This window comes from Adiantum capillus-veneris, chromosome 27, assembly GCF_014529385.1.
Source record: "Adiantum capillus-veneris isolate H3 chromosome 27, ASM1452938v2, whole genome shotgun sequence".
In the NCBI taxonomy this organism is placed as follows: domain Eukaryota; kingdom Viridiplantae; phylum Streptophyta; class Polypodiopsida; order Polypodiales; family Pteridaceae; genus Adiantum; species Adiantum capillus-veneris.
In genome coordinates this window covers 89,039,598-89,053,900 of record NC_140957.1, presented here as the reverse complement: position 1 = coordinate 89,053,900, position 14,303 = coordinate 89,039,598, and the positions used below count along the sequence as shown (strand labels likewise).

General features: G+C 47.3%; 1 protein-coding gene across 3 annotated transcripts in view; it reads left to right on the top strand.

Moving 5' to 3' along the window:
- Nucleotides 1-12,174, top strand: part of LOC147422365 (histone-lysine N-methyltransferase TRX1-like) — a 56,031-nt gene extending 43,857 nt beyond the window's left edge. Inside the window, exons 17-25 of one of the 3 annotated variants that reach the window (XM_086502491.1) lie at nucleotides 1,496-1,688; nucleotides 1,773-2,120; nucleotides 2,200-2,261; nucleotides 2,351-2,428; nucleotides 2,515-2,610; nucleotides 2,696-2,799; nucleotides 11,542-11,735; nucleotides 11,845-11,934; nucleotides 12,038-12,084. In XM_086502491.1, coding sequence (XP_086358617.1) covers nucleotides 1,496-1,688; nucleotides 1,773-2,120; nucleotides 2,200-2,261; nucleotides 2,351-2,428; nucleotides 2,515-2,610; nucleotides 2,696-2,799; nucleotides 11,542-11,689 — 1,029 coding nt within the window. In that variant the 3' untranslated portion in view covers nucleotides 11,690-11,735; nucleotides 11,845-11,934; nucleotides 12,038-12,084. Of the gene's footprint in view, nucleotides 1-1,495; nucleotides 1,689-1,772; nucleotides 2,121-2,199; nucleotides 2,262-2,350; nucleotides 2,429-2,514; nucleotides 2,611-2,695; nucleotides 2,800-11,541; nucleotides 11,783-11,844; nucleotides 11,935-12,037 lie in introns of those variants that run through there. The other 2 variants (XM_086502493.1, XM_086502492.1) reach the window with 2 other exon arrangements.
- The last annotated feature ends 2,129 nt before the right edge of the window (nucleotides 12,175-14,303 follow it).

The following is a 14,303-nucleotide window of genomic DNA, read 5'->3' as shown; positions in this document are numbered from 1 at the left end:
AAACTATCTGATGATGGGCAGTCCTAGCATTTAAGTCCCCTAGAATGATGATGTCACCATCTCTAGAGAACTCCCAAATGTCATCATTCAAAATAGAAAAGGGGGACTGTCCTCTGGGTGGTGCATACACTGACATACTGGGGGGAAAGTAGCAAATAGCAATGTAAAGATATCTATCTGTCTCTGCTCTCAATCTCACCCACATGTACCTAGCTTGCTCATCCCTGCGAGCTATATATCAATGGCTGCAACTCCTCCTTGAATAACATTGCCACTCCTCCTGAGCCCCACCCTATGTGCTTTGATCGTGTCTCCTGTCTACAGGTGGTCTCCCATCTGTGTCCATTAATGTGAGGCATAGATTGCCCAGGGGCATGATGTGTCTTAGAGTAGAAGATTGTGTCTCTCCCACTAAAACTTTCCTAAAAAACACCCACATCAAGACGCAGAGATCCATTACAATTCCAGGTAGCAACTTTGAGTGTAGTCCCATAGGTCTCACACCGTCATGTGGAGCATGGCTCCAATATCACCACTCTTCCATCTCGGTAAAAAGAAATCTTACCTTTTTCCCTTGCCGCTCTAATCTTTGGCATTACCTCCTGCATATGAGGGATCAGTGAGAGGGTAAGATCATCCTTAAGAAAGATGCCCGTTTTCTTAAGAGTTGGTCTCTTCTTCAAAAAGTCCTTTGCTTCCATGAAGGAAAAATGAAGGATGAGTGCCCTTTCTTTCGAGGTTTCCCCCTTGCTCCCATTTTTCTTGTTGCCCACTCTCCAAGCTCTTGAGTGCATCGGCTCATGAACCCCCATCAAAGCCATGAGTTCTTTTATCTCTTCGTATCTTTGTCTTTAAGGCCGCAAATTCTCACATGTAGAGAGCGCACAAGCCTTCTTTGCTCCTCTTCTAGTGTCAAGTGAATATGGTGAGTGTGGACGTTGTTGTTTCCTTGCTTTTCCCTTTCTTGGCAACCTCAATCCATTTCTCAGCCTCATCTGTCTTCTGTTGAGCCTTTATAATAACGTCCACCCAAGAGGTCGTCATTTTTTTGTGGTGCTCTTCCCCCTCTTTGATGGCTCGCACTTGCTCTTTGATCGTGTTGAGCTCTTCTATTACTGAAGGTTGCAATTCTCCTTTTTCAAGTGTATTTCTGATCGTGCCTCAGCGAGCTCCCTCTTGAGTGAGACAATCTCTTCGTCTTGGGCCGTCACACCATCTCCCAGTGTAGTTATCTTGCTTTCTTGGGCCAACACGCGTTCGTCGAGTATTTTTATTGTGCCCAATAAGTTGCGGTTGATCTTGTTAATAGTTTCGGTCATTTCTTCTTTGCACTTTTGAACTGCATCCTCTAAGGGGTCGAGCTTATCATTCTGTTTCCTTATGCTTGGTCACCGTAAAAAAAGAGAGGGAAATTTGCGCGCGCGCGCGAGAGAGAGAGAGAGAGAGAGAGAGAGAGAGAGAGAGAGAGAGAGAGAGAGAGAGAGAGGTGGTTTAGGTGGCAGAAGACTCGGCCAACAAGTTAGGGAATGGAGCTGAAGATCTTGATGAACCCGTACGGTTTCTTTCTTACTGCAAAAGACATCGACAGCTAAGAATGGAAAAGGGTACGCTGGCTCAACAGAGTACTGCATCAAAAGAAGATTCTGGTTATTGTCCACCAAAGAACAATTCAGGATGTGCTAGAACAGGTAAAGGTTTTGGCAGATCTGCTAATAAAGTGCCATGAGTGCTGAGACTGCAATGATCCCTAATAGTGGCTGTCTGACATACAGAGCCTTATAATGGTGCCAGAAGGCGTGGCCGGCAGGAACCAGAAGTCAGAGCTGCAGCAGCAGCAAAGAGACATTATGTGGAAAAAATGCCGTATTTTGTGAGTGGCTTTAGTAGGAAGTATAACGGTGGGTCTGATTGTTCACCCAAATTGCCCCTCTCCTCCTTGCAAGCAAGCAATCCACAAACAACTAAACCATCTATAAGTGGCACCGATGTGAAGCATCCGACATCGAAAGTGTCGGATATTGAACCAAGTAGTGTTGGGGCTGGTGAAATTTCAGATGTTTGCTCTTTAGCTCAGAGATTCCAGCAAATGTGTTTGTCCTTGAAGCACAGGTTAACCTTTGGTGAGTAAACTGATAGCATGTAAAATCATATCTTCTTCAGTTTTAGTTACTATAACCAGAAGCTGTTCAATGCTCACAGGAAAGTCAGCAATTCATGGGTGGGGGGTCTTTACAAAAACAAGGCATCGGGCAGGAGACATGGTATGTGGTGATAATTTTCTTTGTTGTAGCCTGTTTGCTGGTTAAAAAGCAGCAGAATTTTCTTAATGAAGCCTTTGTGACTGTTGTAGGTCATAGAATATGCGGGTGAAGTTGTTCGCCCCATTGTGGCTGATCTTCGTGAAAGATTAATATATAACACGTTGGTGGTGTGTATCATGTTCGCAGTTCTTTTTTATTACTTCACAGTTGGTTCAGTTGGATGATTTTTTTTTAAGCATGCCACTTTTTTCAGGGTGCAGGAACGTATATGTTTAGAATTGATGATGAGCGTGTCGTAGATGCAACGCGTGAGGGAAGCATTGCACATTTAATTAATCATTCTTGTGAAGTATATCATCTTGCCCACTCTTTCCTATTGCTGTGTGTGGAGCTCTAGTGGCTTAACTCTGATGGTTGTGTTGTTTGATTTGAAGCCAAACTGTTTCTCGAGGGTTGTGACTGTCAAAGGAGAAGAGCATATTATCATTTTCGCAAAGAGAGACATAGCAGAAGGGGAAGAGCTTAGCTACGACTACAGGTTAGCAAAAGTTTGTATTCAATGGTAGTAAATGTCAAGAAGAGATTTTTTTTTTGGTTACGTGTGTGAAAAGCTTTTTGGGCTCCTGCTATTTATGATATTGCTGTGTGTAAGGTGCTCATCTGTGAGGCGTCTGGAAGAAGGGATAGATTTGACCTTCGTTGGTTTTGAACACATTCATACCGAGTTTGGTGCTTTGCAATGGCACATCGTTGGTACAACTGATGCGTTGCTTCCATGCGTTTGATCTCTTCACTGTCCACCTTCTTGAAGCAGAGGGCCTGCTTAGCTTTTTCCGTTGGGTCTATGTCCTCAAGAAAAATGGAAATGGGTTGATTGGCAAGCAGTTCAATGAGTCACGTGAAAACGATGCAAATGTGTACCCGTCTGCTTAAAGACATCCAAGCATAGCAACTTCGAGTAATATGAACTTGATGACCTAGATGCAGCACAAAGCTTGTTGTCGGTCAAAAATAGATGTAAAGCTAATGAGCAGGGTATCAATATATTGTATTCCGCCTCTCTTCCACAATCTCGAAAGGTGCCCGGAAGTGAACAGGATTGTAAAAAAACTCTACTAGCGACAAATACACTCCCATTGCCCTTGATTCTCTGGCACACAATACTTAACAAGGTCCAAGAAAACAAGGTTGACGATCTTAGAATGTCCATGTGTCTGGATCATATAAAGATGAGAACTTCAAACTAGTATGCAAGTTCTCATATGGATTTATGTCACCCGGACGATTGACTGTGGCACACTGCCCTTGAAATTGGGAGAGATTAGCAGAGGAGCAATGCGTGAGGACTTGGTGGTCTCTCCCTCTTGAGACACCTGCCGATGGAAATTCCTTTGCTGAGCAGAGATTGCCCCTACAGGCTACAATATGATCGTTGTGCATTTAGCTTCAAAGACAAGTCTACAGCTCCAAATATTAAAGAGCTGGTTCTTCTTTTCCACTGTAGCTAGGGATTTGTGAGGATAATGCTTCATTTTTGTGGGACTATGATGATGCAATATCATCATTAGTTATACCTTTGTTTTTGTTTCATGCGACATTGGGTTTTTAAGAGACATTCATCTATCTTTCTTTCTTTCTTCTTTCTAGAAAGTGTTGAACGCTCACTGCTCGCTGCTTGCCCCTCCCCCTGCTCTCGCGCTACAGCCTGCAACCCCCACCTCCACCCCTCCTCCCTCGTGCTCCTTGTGTTATAGGCCCCCCCCCTCCCCCCCTCCGTGTTTCACATTCGCCCCCACACTTGGCCCGTCACTTCTTATTCCCTAGTCCCCATCACCCCTTTGCCTTTGCAAGCTGTCTGTAGGTTGTTTTAGCCTACCAGTGGCCTACATCGACGCCCCTGTCCTCTTCTTACAGCAGCAGATGCAAAATGGCGGCCGTCCCCCTCGTCCGACACCGCGGAGCTGACCCTTCGACTTGCTCTTTCGCCAGAAGAGCAAGCGAGCTTGATGGCCGAGGTGGAACGGCTGCAAGCCCACCTTGGTCATTTGCAAGACGTACGACACCGCGGAGCCGACCCTTCGACTTGCTTTTTCGCCAGAAGAGCAAGTGAGCTTGATGGCTGAGTTGGAACGGCTGCAAGTCACCTCGGTCATTTGCAAGATTGTTGGCACACGGCCCAATAGAGGTGAGGTTCAGGACTTCCTGCAGCAACCAAGCGAGCAATCTTCAAGGCTAGTTTGGCTAGGAAGTAATTCAACAAACGCGTCTGCATCACATGCCCCACATAGGCCCAAGATGATTTTGCAGTTCTCTGAACCACATCCTCTGCCCAAGAGTCCCCATGAGTGTATACATAGCAAGGGGAGACCTGCGCATCTGCAAAAAAGTGAACAATAATGTGTCTGCAGCCTGTGGCATTGGGGAATGTCAGTGTGAACTTGGCCAACGGCCTAAGGTATGTACCATGTCCCCCATGTGATGGGAGAACTCGAGTCTGAAGCCAACAAAGTGTCGAATCCAAGGTCCAATCCTGCTGATCTCGACCACAAAGTGGAAAAGAGTATCCCACTGCAGAGTCCAAAGCATTTTCACAGCGTGTTGCAAGAAATAATGCATGAGCCCGAAAGCAAGCCGCCTCTAAGTCAACATGGGGGTCGCCAAGAAAACGAGTGAAGGCATAGCTGAAGAGGTCCCACCATCTGCTAATGTCGAAACTAGAGAGGCCCCTTGGAATAGCCCCAAAGGCCGAGGTCTCAACCAAGAGAGGAGGCTGAAGGGTTGCCTCTCGAACCAGCCTACTCGCAACACAAGAGCTACCCAAGGAATGGCGTGTAGCAGGAGTGCGCTCAGAACCAGCAAGTGGAGGAGAGTGGGCGCGGGGGGACACAACAAAGGCGAAAGGAATACAGGCTGCTAGAATGCTCATGTATGAGAAGACCGACACCAGACTGGCCCCTAAAGTAGGCGCCCCTTTCGGTATTTCTTTATTTTTTAACAGAGGGAATAAAAGTTGTTGTTCCCTACAAGCTGCCCCGCACAATCTTGGCTGAATTTCAACTGTTCTGGCCTGATTTTCTGTAGCATAACTGTACTAGGACCCTTCACAGTCAGTATTCCCACGCATTGGATGACTTTCCCAACGCATACGGACACTTTGCAAAACCTGGCGAGAATCTGCAGCACGCTGAATTCTCTGTTTTCTGCCCCGAAAATGCGCCAAATCACCTGTACAGCGGTCCCCTTGCATCCCTAAACTTCCTGGGGGTATTAGGTCCGTTTAGGGCCAAAACCCTAAACCTGCAAAAATACACAGCAGGCTGTAATTTACTGTTTCGGGCTCCATTTCGCGTGCCGGTCGCATCCGTAGCAAGCCCTCGAGCTCCCGCACCTGTAGGGCTACTTGCCCTTTGAATCGGACGAGATTTTTGACGTGAAATCTCTCTGAATTCACCTCTACCTGCAGGGGATTAGCCGCTAGATCCAGTACCCGTGCAAGAGGCTCTTGCCTCGGCAATCGGGCATGAATCCACACAACTGTACATTGGTCAATTGAAAAGCCCACTAGAGGGGCATAACATACTGCCATAGAGGAGAGAGAGGGAAGTGCGTAGCGTGCAGGGCATCACTCCTGGCACCGCACTGTACATAAGAGGGAAAGGAAGCTCTCCATAGCTCTTAACCTGTGACAAAATGTGCAAATGAGCCCTCCTCTCTTCAAATTCAGCGCCACTTCTTCCTTGAGGAGGCAAGTGCACAAAAATGTGCCACTTGGCGCATTTACAAGCATTTTCCCGTTTCGGGTTCGCCGCTTAAAAATATCCTGACCGGTTGCCCAGTTGACTTTGCGGCAGAGTAATAAAATGTTCCCCTTGTCATTCCGGAGGTAATGACGCAAACACATTTTCAAGTCCCAAAATAGCAGTTCCCTAAATATTAGGAGATGCTGCCATTATATCTTTCTAGGTCATCTGACCCCCTTTGTACACTGCAGCCACACCCAGAATTGAAATGTAGCCTATGTAGCAAAGGATTCCACTTTGGCTAGTCAATGACCCCACTTTGGCTAACCATAGTCCTTGTCCAACCTTAGTGCTCTCTTGCCCTCAGGCCTGGACTCCCTCTGAACAGTTCCACACTAGCTATGCAATGCAGGGCAGTTAGATTTCCCGAGAGGCGTTTCCAAAAAGTGAGAGTAAATAAATAACAAGAAAGAAATCAACAAAAAGGATATATAGTAGTCACATGCTGGTGACAGGGAGTGGGGAATGTCGGGTGTGGGGAAGCAAGGGGGAGGGGGGGATAGGGCGGATTTGTCACAAGTGCCAACGGAAAAGAACAGACTAAACAAATCTAAGCACTTCAATAACAACTGAATTGAAAGAGAGAGACGACACAAGGAGTGGCGAAGTTCTACCCAAGAGAGTATTGGCCCCAAACCTTGTCGCCCCTTTCGGGATTTCTTTATATTACTTGAACTCGGTACAATGCCGGCCGGTACTCCACCCTCTGCACCTTCGTATTGAAGCAGGCCAGAGATTGAGCCCTTTGCACATATTGAAAGGCCCTTGGCCTCAAAAGCAGTTACATAAAAAGCAGTAAACTCAAAAGCATCTGGTCCAAAAGCTACCAACGCAAAAGCAAGAAATCCGTGCAACTGCCATGTCAGCAACGCAATTCACAGAAATCCGTACAGGTTGCCACGTCAGCAAACCATGCCAAATTTCGGAAATCCATACAGGCTTGCCTCGTCATTAGCGTAAAACGCGAGCGTCCGTACTGCAGCGCAATTCACAGAAATCCGTACAGGTTGCCACGTCAGCAAACCATGCCAAATTTCGGAAATCCATACAGGCTTGCCTCGTCATTAGCGTAAAACGCGAGCGTCCGTACTGGCTACCTCGTCATCAGTTTTTATGCTATTTTTGTGCATGTATGAGGGTCCAACCTTATTTTAATGGCTTTATGTCACTTGGGCCCCATCGGACGGGGTCCCATAAGTTGGTGGGAACTTCTTCCGCTTCTTCTTCTGCTACTGCTTCTACTTCTTAGGGTTTAGGCCTCTCGGCCGGGATCTGCAGGTTGGTTCCGTTCTTCAGTGGCTTGACATGTCAGCAGTTTGTGACAGGATCCTCCTGTCCTAAAGAGGTGGAGAGCGAGGAGTCTGGGGCAGTCTCCTGCCGTTGCAATCCGAAGCGGTTTCCCATAGGAACCCTTTCCTAGCGAGGAACAATAGAAAACCCACCTAGGAGAGGTGCATGGCCCTGTCGATGGCGGCCACGGACCTAGTGCCACCCCTCCTCAGTTTGGCTATCTATCGTTGCTAAAGCTAGATCTTTGGGGGTCTCCAGAGCCCTGGCTAGGGGGGCCTCGGAATTCGGTGGAGGGCCAGCCCTAGGGCCTGTGGCTGTAAAGCTGGCAAAGCTCTCATGTGTGGACAGGCCCTGGCAAGATGAGCCATCATTCTGTAAATAAAACACTAGTTCGGGAGGCCACCACTCACCCGAGGCAATAAAACCACCTTTGGGAGAGTGTGTTTATTTGCAACCTCACCATAATGAGGTGGCAACATGGGAATATGATCACTTTCTTACTTCTTTCTGTTGAGGAACTTGGTATTGGGCGAAACCGCACAGTGGGTAACCTTGTGGCCTTGGCCACAACCGATGCTGAAGTGCGCGGGGTCTCCAAGACCGTATCAATCATGGAACCAATCCTGGTAAGTAAAGAAAGATAATCTCGCCTCAAGCTTGGCAAGCAGGCTGAGATAGGAAGATATGCCTCCTCCTCAAGCACATTTGAAGTTGTGTCGAAGCCGTAGTGCCACTGTCTGAAGTATGCTCGAGCTGCCCGGATACCTAGCGGGCTCATCGATATCACTTTGGCTACCATCTCTGGAGACTCAAAACTCAAGACTCAAACTCTATCTGGTAATAGCCTCTCCCGAGAATCTGCACATCAATGATCTTGCCCACTTCGGTGAGGAGTCCAGCCTGGAGCAGCATCATTTTTCTCTCACTGACCCCATGAGGATTGTCTCATGGAATATCCTGGGCCTTGAAGGCCCACAGTTTGTGCGCCATCGGGGTCGTTTGAGACGGGAGTTCCAGAGATGCCTTGTGGGTGGACCTATTGATATTCTTATGCTACATGAGCATCATCTGTGTGAGCCGTATTCGGAGTTGTGGACACGTTCTACAAGGCTGATATGAGACATTTGGTCAGGTGCTTTTGGGCTTGGCGGCATTCAGAGAGGTGTATGTATGACTATTGCAGACTCATGGCAACATACCATTATGGGCTGAGGTATTATTTTACCAGGTAGGACTCAGTGGGTCACCATGCAGGTTCAAGGTAGCCTTGTGGGCTTCTTGAACATTTATGCAGCCAATCATGCGAGTGCACAAGCTGAGTTTTGGTCACATATTGTGGAGTCCTTGCCCCACGCAAAGCAGTGGTGCATTGGGGGGAACTCCAACATGCTCGAGGACATTTCGGATAGGATTGAGGGCTGCCATGCTACTGTTCACAGGGCTGAGTTGGTTGCTTGGGAGCACCTATGTATGACTTTGATGATTTCGGATGTATGGCAACATGCATGCTCTGTACGGCCCTCAGATAGCCTTTCTTTCTCTTGGTTTGACGTAGAGTGGGGAACGTGAATCTATCTAGGATAGATCGTTTTTACGCTAGTGACCACATCTGTGACATGGCAGGATCAATTTGCATTTTGGCAGGGACTACTTTTTCCGATCACTCGCCAGTGATTCTTGTTGTGTCAGATAGGCAGAGGGGGGGCAGTGTCATGCTACATATCTCAAAGAGGATTTTGCTACATGCAGAGTGCCGAGCAAGTTGTGCTGCTTTGGACAGAGTGTTTGGACATGCAGGGGGGCCATGCTACTAGAGTGGCCACTGGCCTTGTGGAGCTTAGTCGTTTTTTCCTCCAGGAGTTTGTAGCTCGCTTGGGTGCGACCGGGGAGGAGGAGAAGCGCCTCCGATGGGGCATTGCCTCCTTACAGCGGATGCAGAAGTGCCACCCAGGCAGCCCTTGGATACAAGAGTAGATGCAGCAGGCGAGGCAAGAGCTGATCATCATCGAGGAGCAGTGCCACGAGTTTGCCTTTCATCTTCAAGCTTCTCAGTGGACTCAGATGGGGAACAGAGTTACTAGGGAGTTTTTTGAGATTGTGCGTCCTCGCTATCCGCACTCCAGCGTTGACCAGTTGAGGAGGCTTGGTGAGTCTGTTGCTACAGAGCGCGAGGATATGTCCGCAATTGCTATTGACTTCTCCCATAAGTTGATTTCAGCCCGAGCCACACTCAGAGCGTTGAGATGCATGCAGAGAGTATGTGTAGGCACAGATGCCTTGTTTAGTCATTGAGGAGATGCACTTGACGCTTGGAGCCCGCTCCAGCCAGAGGAGCTACAAGAGGCCCTCAGAGCACTTCCTAGGGGTTGGTAGCTGCCGAGGGGAGGATGGTTTGACTCCCAGCTTCTTCTTGGAGTATTGGGAGGTGCTTGGTCGAGACCTTTGTAGTGCTTACCAGCACATTCTGCACATTGGGAAGATGCCAGACAACATAAGTGAGGGATTGATCTATCTTTTCCCTAAGGAGGGAGGCTCCTTGGAAGAGATTCGGCAGTGGCGGCCCATCACCATTCCCGCTGCTTTTGGGATTGGCTGCAGTTTATAGTACTCTCTGAGGAGATTCAGGGCATTCAACTGCGAGACATGAGGGGGGTGCAGAGCATGTGTCAGGATATTGTAGAGGCTATATTTGCAGAGTGGCACACCCCTATGGAGCTGGTAGCTCCCTCTTGGATGGGGGCTTTCACGCAACTGGGACTCCTCATTGCAGCTAGGGCTTGCTCAAACACAGGCTTTTACCTGTAGGTTCAAAGGTAGGGCTGTGCGGAGGCACCAGAGGTGGTTGAGTGCTACTCTTAGCGGATCAGAGTTGTGAGCATCAGTGGGAGGACTTGTGTCATTGACCCCGACCCGGAAAATCTTGGGTCAGGGCACCGGCAGCTCTGGGCTTGGGACAGCTGCCTTCTATGGCAAGTGTAGTGGGATCCGGGAGAGTGGTTTTGGCGGGACTCCTTTACTCCAGCCAATCACCTGGGGACCCCTTTCTTCCAGTACACGGCTCGGTTGGGTCGTCACATACTGACAGCGCGGAGAGTCTCGTCTTGCTGCAGCGATTCATTGGCACAAAGAGGGTCTTACGTCCGAGTTCTTGGCAGGATTTAGGGAGCACTTGTGGGACAGCAGACAGCCAAGGCAAGTTACCATATCCAGTAGCTAGTTGCACATCGAGCTACTGTAATCGGGAGTTGGTTGGTGCATGGTGGTCTCTTGGCAGTATGTGCCGCCTGTAATCACCCACTTAAGACTCAGTGTCACTGTTTGTGTGACTGCCCCATGGCACCGTAGGTTTGGCCTCGCATTTTTCGGCTGATGCGTGCACTCTCTACAGCCAGGCACTATACTTGGGGTGCTGTCGCTTGGTCCGCGCTCACGGGCCCAGCACTTTGTTTTGAGATGGCTTCAGTTAACAGATGATTGTGATAGAGGAGGGCCTGCCTACACTCAAGCCAGCCATAGAGTTAGTCCCTCAGGGGTGTTGGGTGTTAGGAGTTCATCTGCAGCTTGACACTGTGCTTCATCTGGCAAGCTCGCTGCTTCCGCATCTTCGAGGCTCGTCCCGTTCCACCGGCGGAGACTGTCCGTGACATTTGGCTGGAGCTGATCCACACACTTAGGGGCCAGTTTGAGGCAGCTCCGACCACGTGTGGGAACGCCGTGAGGCTTTCTTGCGACTTTGGCGCCCAGGGCCCTTCTTCACCATGGTTCATGGGCCTAGGTGGCAGCACCGTTCACCAATGTGGTTGTTTCCCCCTCCCATCTCCTGATTTAGCCATCATTGTACATATCTTGTCTTTTCTTTGGGAGAGTCTCCCCACATGTTGATGTAGCCCTAACTAGCAAAAGCCGTTTGTAGCCCAGTGGGTGGTTTTTCTTAACTAATGGAAGGATCTTTCTATATATATATATATTATTTTAAAAAGTGTTGATAGTTCTGTCTCCAGAGCTGTTTTCCAAACAGAGATTCTCTATTAGAGCAGGCTGATTTACCCAAGAGTGCTTTTCCTCCTTTTCACTTTCTCTTGCTGCCTTCCTTGGGAACTCAAAAAACAGAATATTTGTGTGGTCTAAAATTTGGTCAAATGGGAAAAATGTGTGAGGCAGCATTTTGTCCAACATCTTTTTTCGATCAGGTTCAATTCAAAAGGTGAACAACTGGAGTGCTTTTGTGGTTTTCCATCCTGCCGAGGTTTTGTAAATGTGAATGAAGCCGAAGAAGAGACAAATAGAGTTCTTGTACCTCGTAGTGAGATCACTGCTTGGACTCCCATTCCCCCTTGATGCAGCTTGGATTGTAACATTTTAAAGGAAATTGAGTGATTGACAGGTGCAGATCTTTGGTTTCCTCGAGTTCAAGTGCAACTTATTTGATAGGTAGATTTTGGTTGCAATCATGTGTCATGATTATGCTGAAATGCTCATAAGTTTCTCTGCAGGACCAACACAAGTTGCTTCTGTCAAATCTGGTTCAGCATCACTTCATGCAAATCGAGATTGGAAACTTGACGTGTGGAGTGAAAACCCAGGTAGCTTTTTTTTGGGTCCGTGTACTCGTACGAGCAGGGTTGTAATTATGTGCATGGTTGAATGAATTATCTTTGCTTCCCTAACTTCGGTGTTCTCTCTCAGGGTTGAGGTTGTTGCTCGGGGCTCAAAATTTTTACAGTCTTTCTTCATGGTCAGACCAGATATCGACTCAAGATGTGGCCCATGCAATAGTTGTTGCAACCATGGGGATTTCAGATCAGAAACCAGATGCCATTCTTTTTGTTATCTTCCCATTGCTAATGTGATTTCGGAGCGCCAGCATTGCACAACACCATGTAATATATGATGCCTGTACTCCTATGCACCTTACTCTGTTGCTGTTGTCCTTCCAAGAATGGAATTAATTAATGATAACATCGGCTACTGGATGAAAGCTGACATTATCATAATAGGCCGGTCGTACTCAAAGCTTTATGAATCTTTAAGCCAACTCATACTCATTTTGAGTATGTGTTTCAAGCAAATGTAAGGGGAAAATACTTTATTTGTTTAATTCTTTACACAAATTATAGAGATTTTCTGCGACCATCTTTATTGTATCCCTGTAGGCATTTTTTCTGGTCTTGAAACGTGCTCACTCTGTGTGCGTGTGTGCACGTGGATTCACGAGTACATGCGTCTGGTGCTTAGTATGAATATGACATGTATTTGTGAATGCATGCACTAATATGAGGATATTAAGATGAAAAAGCAGTGTTTTAATAATACAAAACCAAAGACTCTTTTGTATAATGCATGGAGAAACTTAAAATCATGTATTGCATACAATGTTGGAAGCATTACGCAAAGACTTCTAGCAGCTCCTTGACATGCTTGCATGCGCACTAGCAGAGACACACATCATTGTGCTCATGCAAATGCATGCATTACATGCAAGCCTCTTTTCCATATCGATGCATGTGTATACATATACACACTCAGACCACGCACATGCATGTGTGCACACGTGCACACACTTTTTTTCCGGTGTGACTGAATTTCCATTGATTACAATGTTGTACAAGACATGGTTTACCCAAATGGGCGAATCCACACCAAAAGGCTATTTCTAGCATAAAAAATCTCAAACTGCTCAAGTGAAATGTCTCTCAAATGGAAACAATCATAAAGAGACCGAACGAGCGCACCCATACATGGGCATGTGCACTTACACACACAAACAAACAAAATACAAGAAGTAATTGCGTCTAGGATAGGCCAAACTGGCTTATAGCCATGAGAATTGAAAATATGGAGGTTCACATGAATTGGAGCTGAAATCATAATTTCATTCATTTTGGTATTTTTCTCTAGCCAAATCGCCTTTTTTCCTTGTGAAAGCCGTTAAGGGTGAAAATTGGCTAAAACTTACAATAATATGCCAAAATACAGTATTTTCTAGGCTAAAAGGGGGTGAAATGCCACATCATTTAGTGTTGTGATTGTCAAGCTAGGAAGGCGCATGCTTAGCCCAAATCTCAACACTTACAGTTCTCTCGAGGAGAAAGAACAGGGTACATTGTACAAAAAGAGGGATCCCCCCCAAAGTGAATGACAGATCTACAACAATTAGATCACAATATGGGAGGGGGGAAGAGCGACATGGGTAGCGTGTAGTGCTAGTGAATGCTCTGACCCACTTTGAAAAACGGTCCAGGCCACTCTAACTGAAGGAGGAAAGCCTGCTGTCATTTCAGATACCTGTCGTGGATACGGTCATACTGTCCTCTGAGTGTGTGAATCAGTCCCAACCAGAAATCTTGCACCTTCACGGTGGAAGGCCCGGGTTGACCCTTGAAGACTCTTGAATCACTGGGCTTGCCATATGTACTAAAGGCCAAGGCGACTGATCAGCTCCCATCTGGGGTCTCTCCTGAGTCCACAATGTTTTCCAGAAATCAAGTATATGGCACTGCTTAGATCATCCGCGTGAAGCCTGCTGCCTGAAGTCTGATATCCAGGCTGCCCTACACTGTCTCATAGCGAAGTGCTGGTCCTGAACTCGCTCACCATGCTACAATCACCCCCCATGTGAAGATCATATCAAGCAGAATGCAGGCCATAACACGAAGGATCTGGAGCCAAATCTGTTGTGCTCACACCCAAAGTAAACGGAAGGATGTGTAGGCTTTTTTAATAAGATCCCCACCGCTATCCCTCTTAGTGCGACCAGCCACACCTAAAAGCAGTAATCCAGCGAGACTTGCAGCTAGCCTAGAGTTATGTCTCAAAATCTGAGAGGAACTCAGCAGAGAGCCTCTGCTAATGCTGAGCTACTGCTGGTTTGGCCTCCTTTCTATCCATCAAGACATTGTAGGTGTAAAATGTGTTCGGGAGGTGAGCCGGGATAGCACCTGGCTGCTAGCTG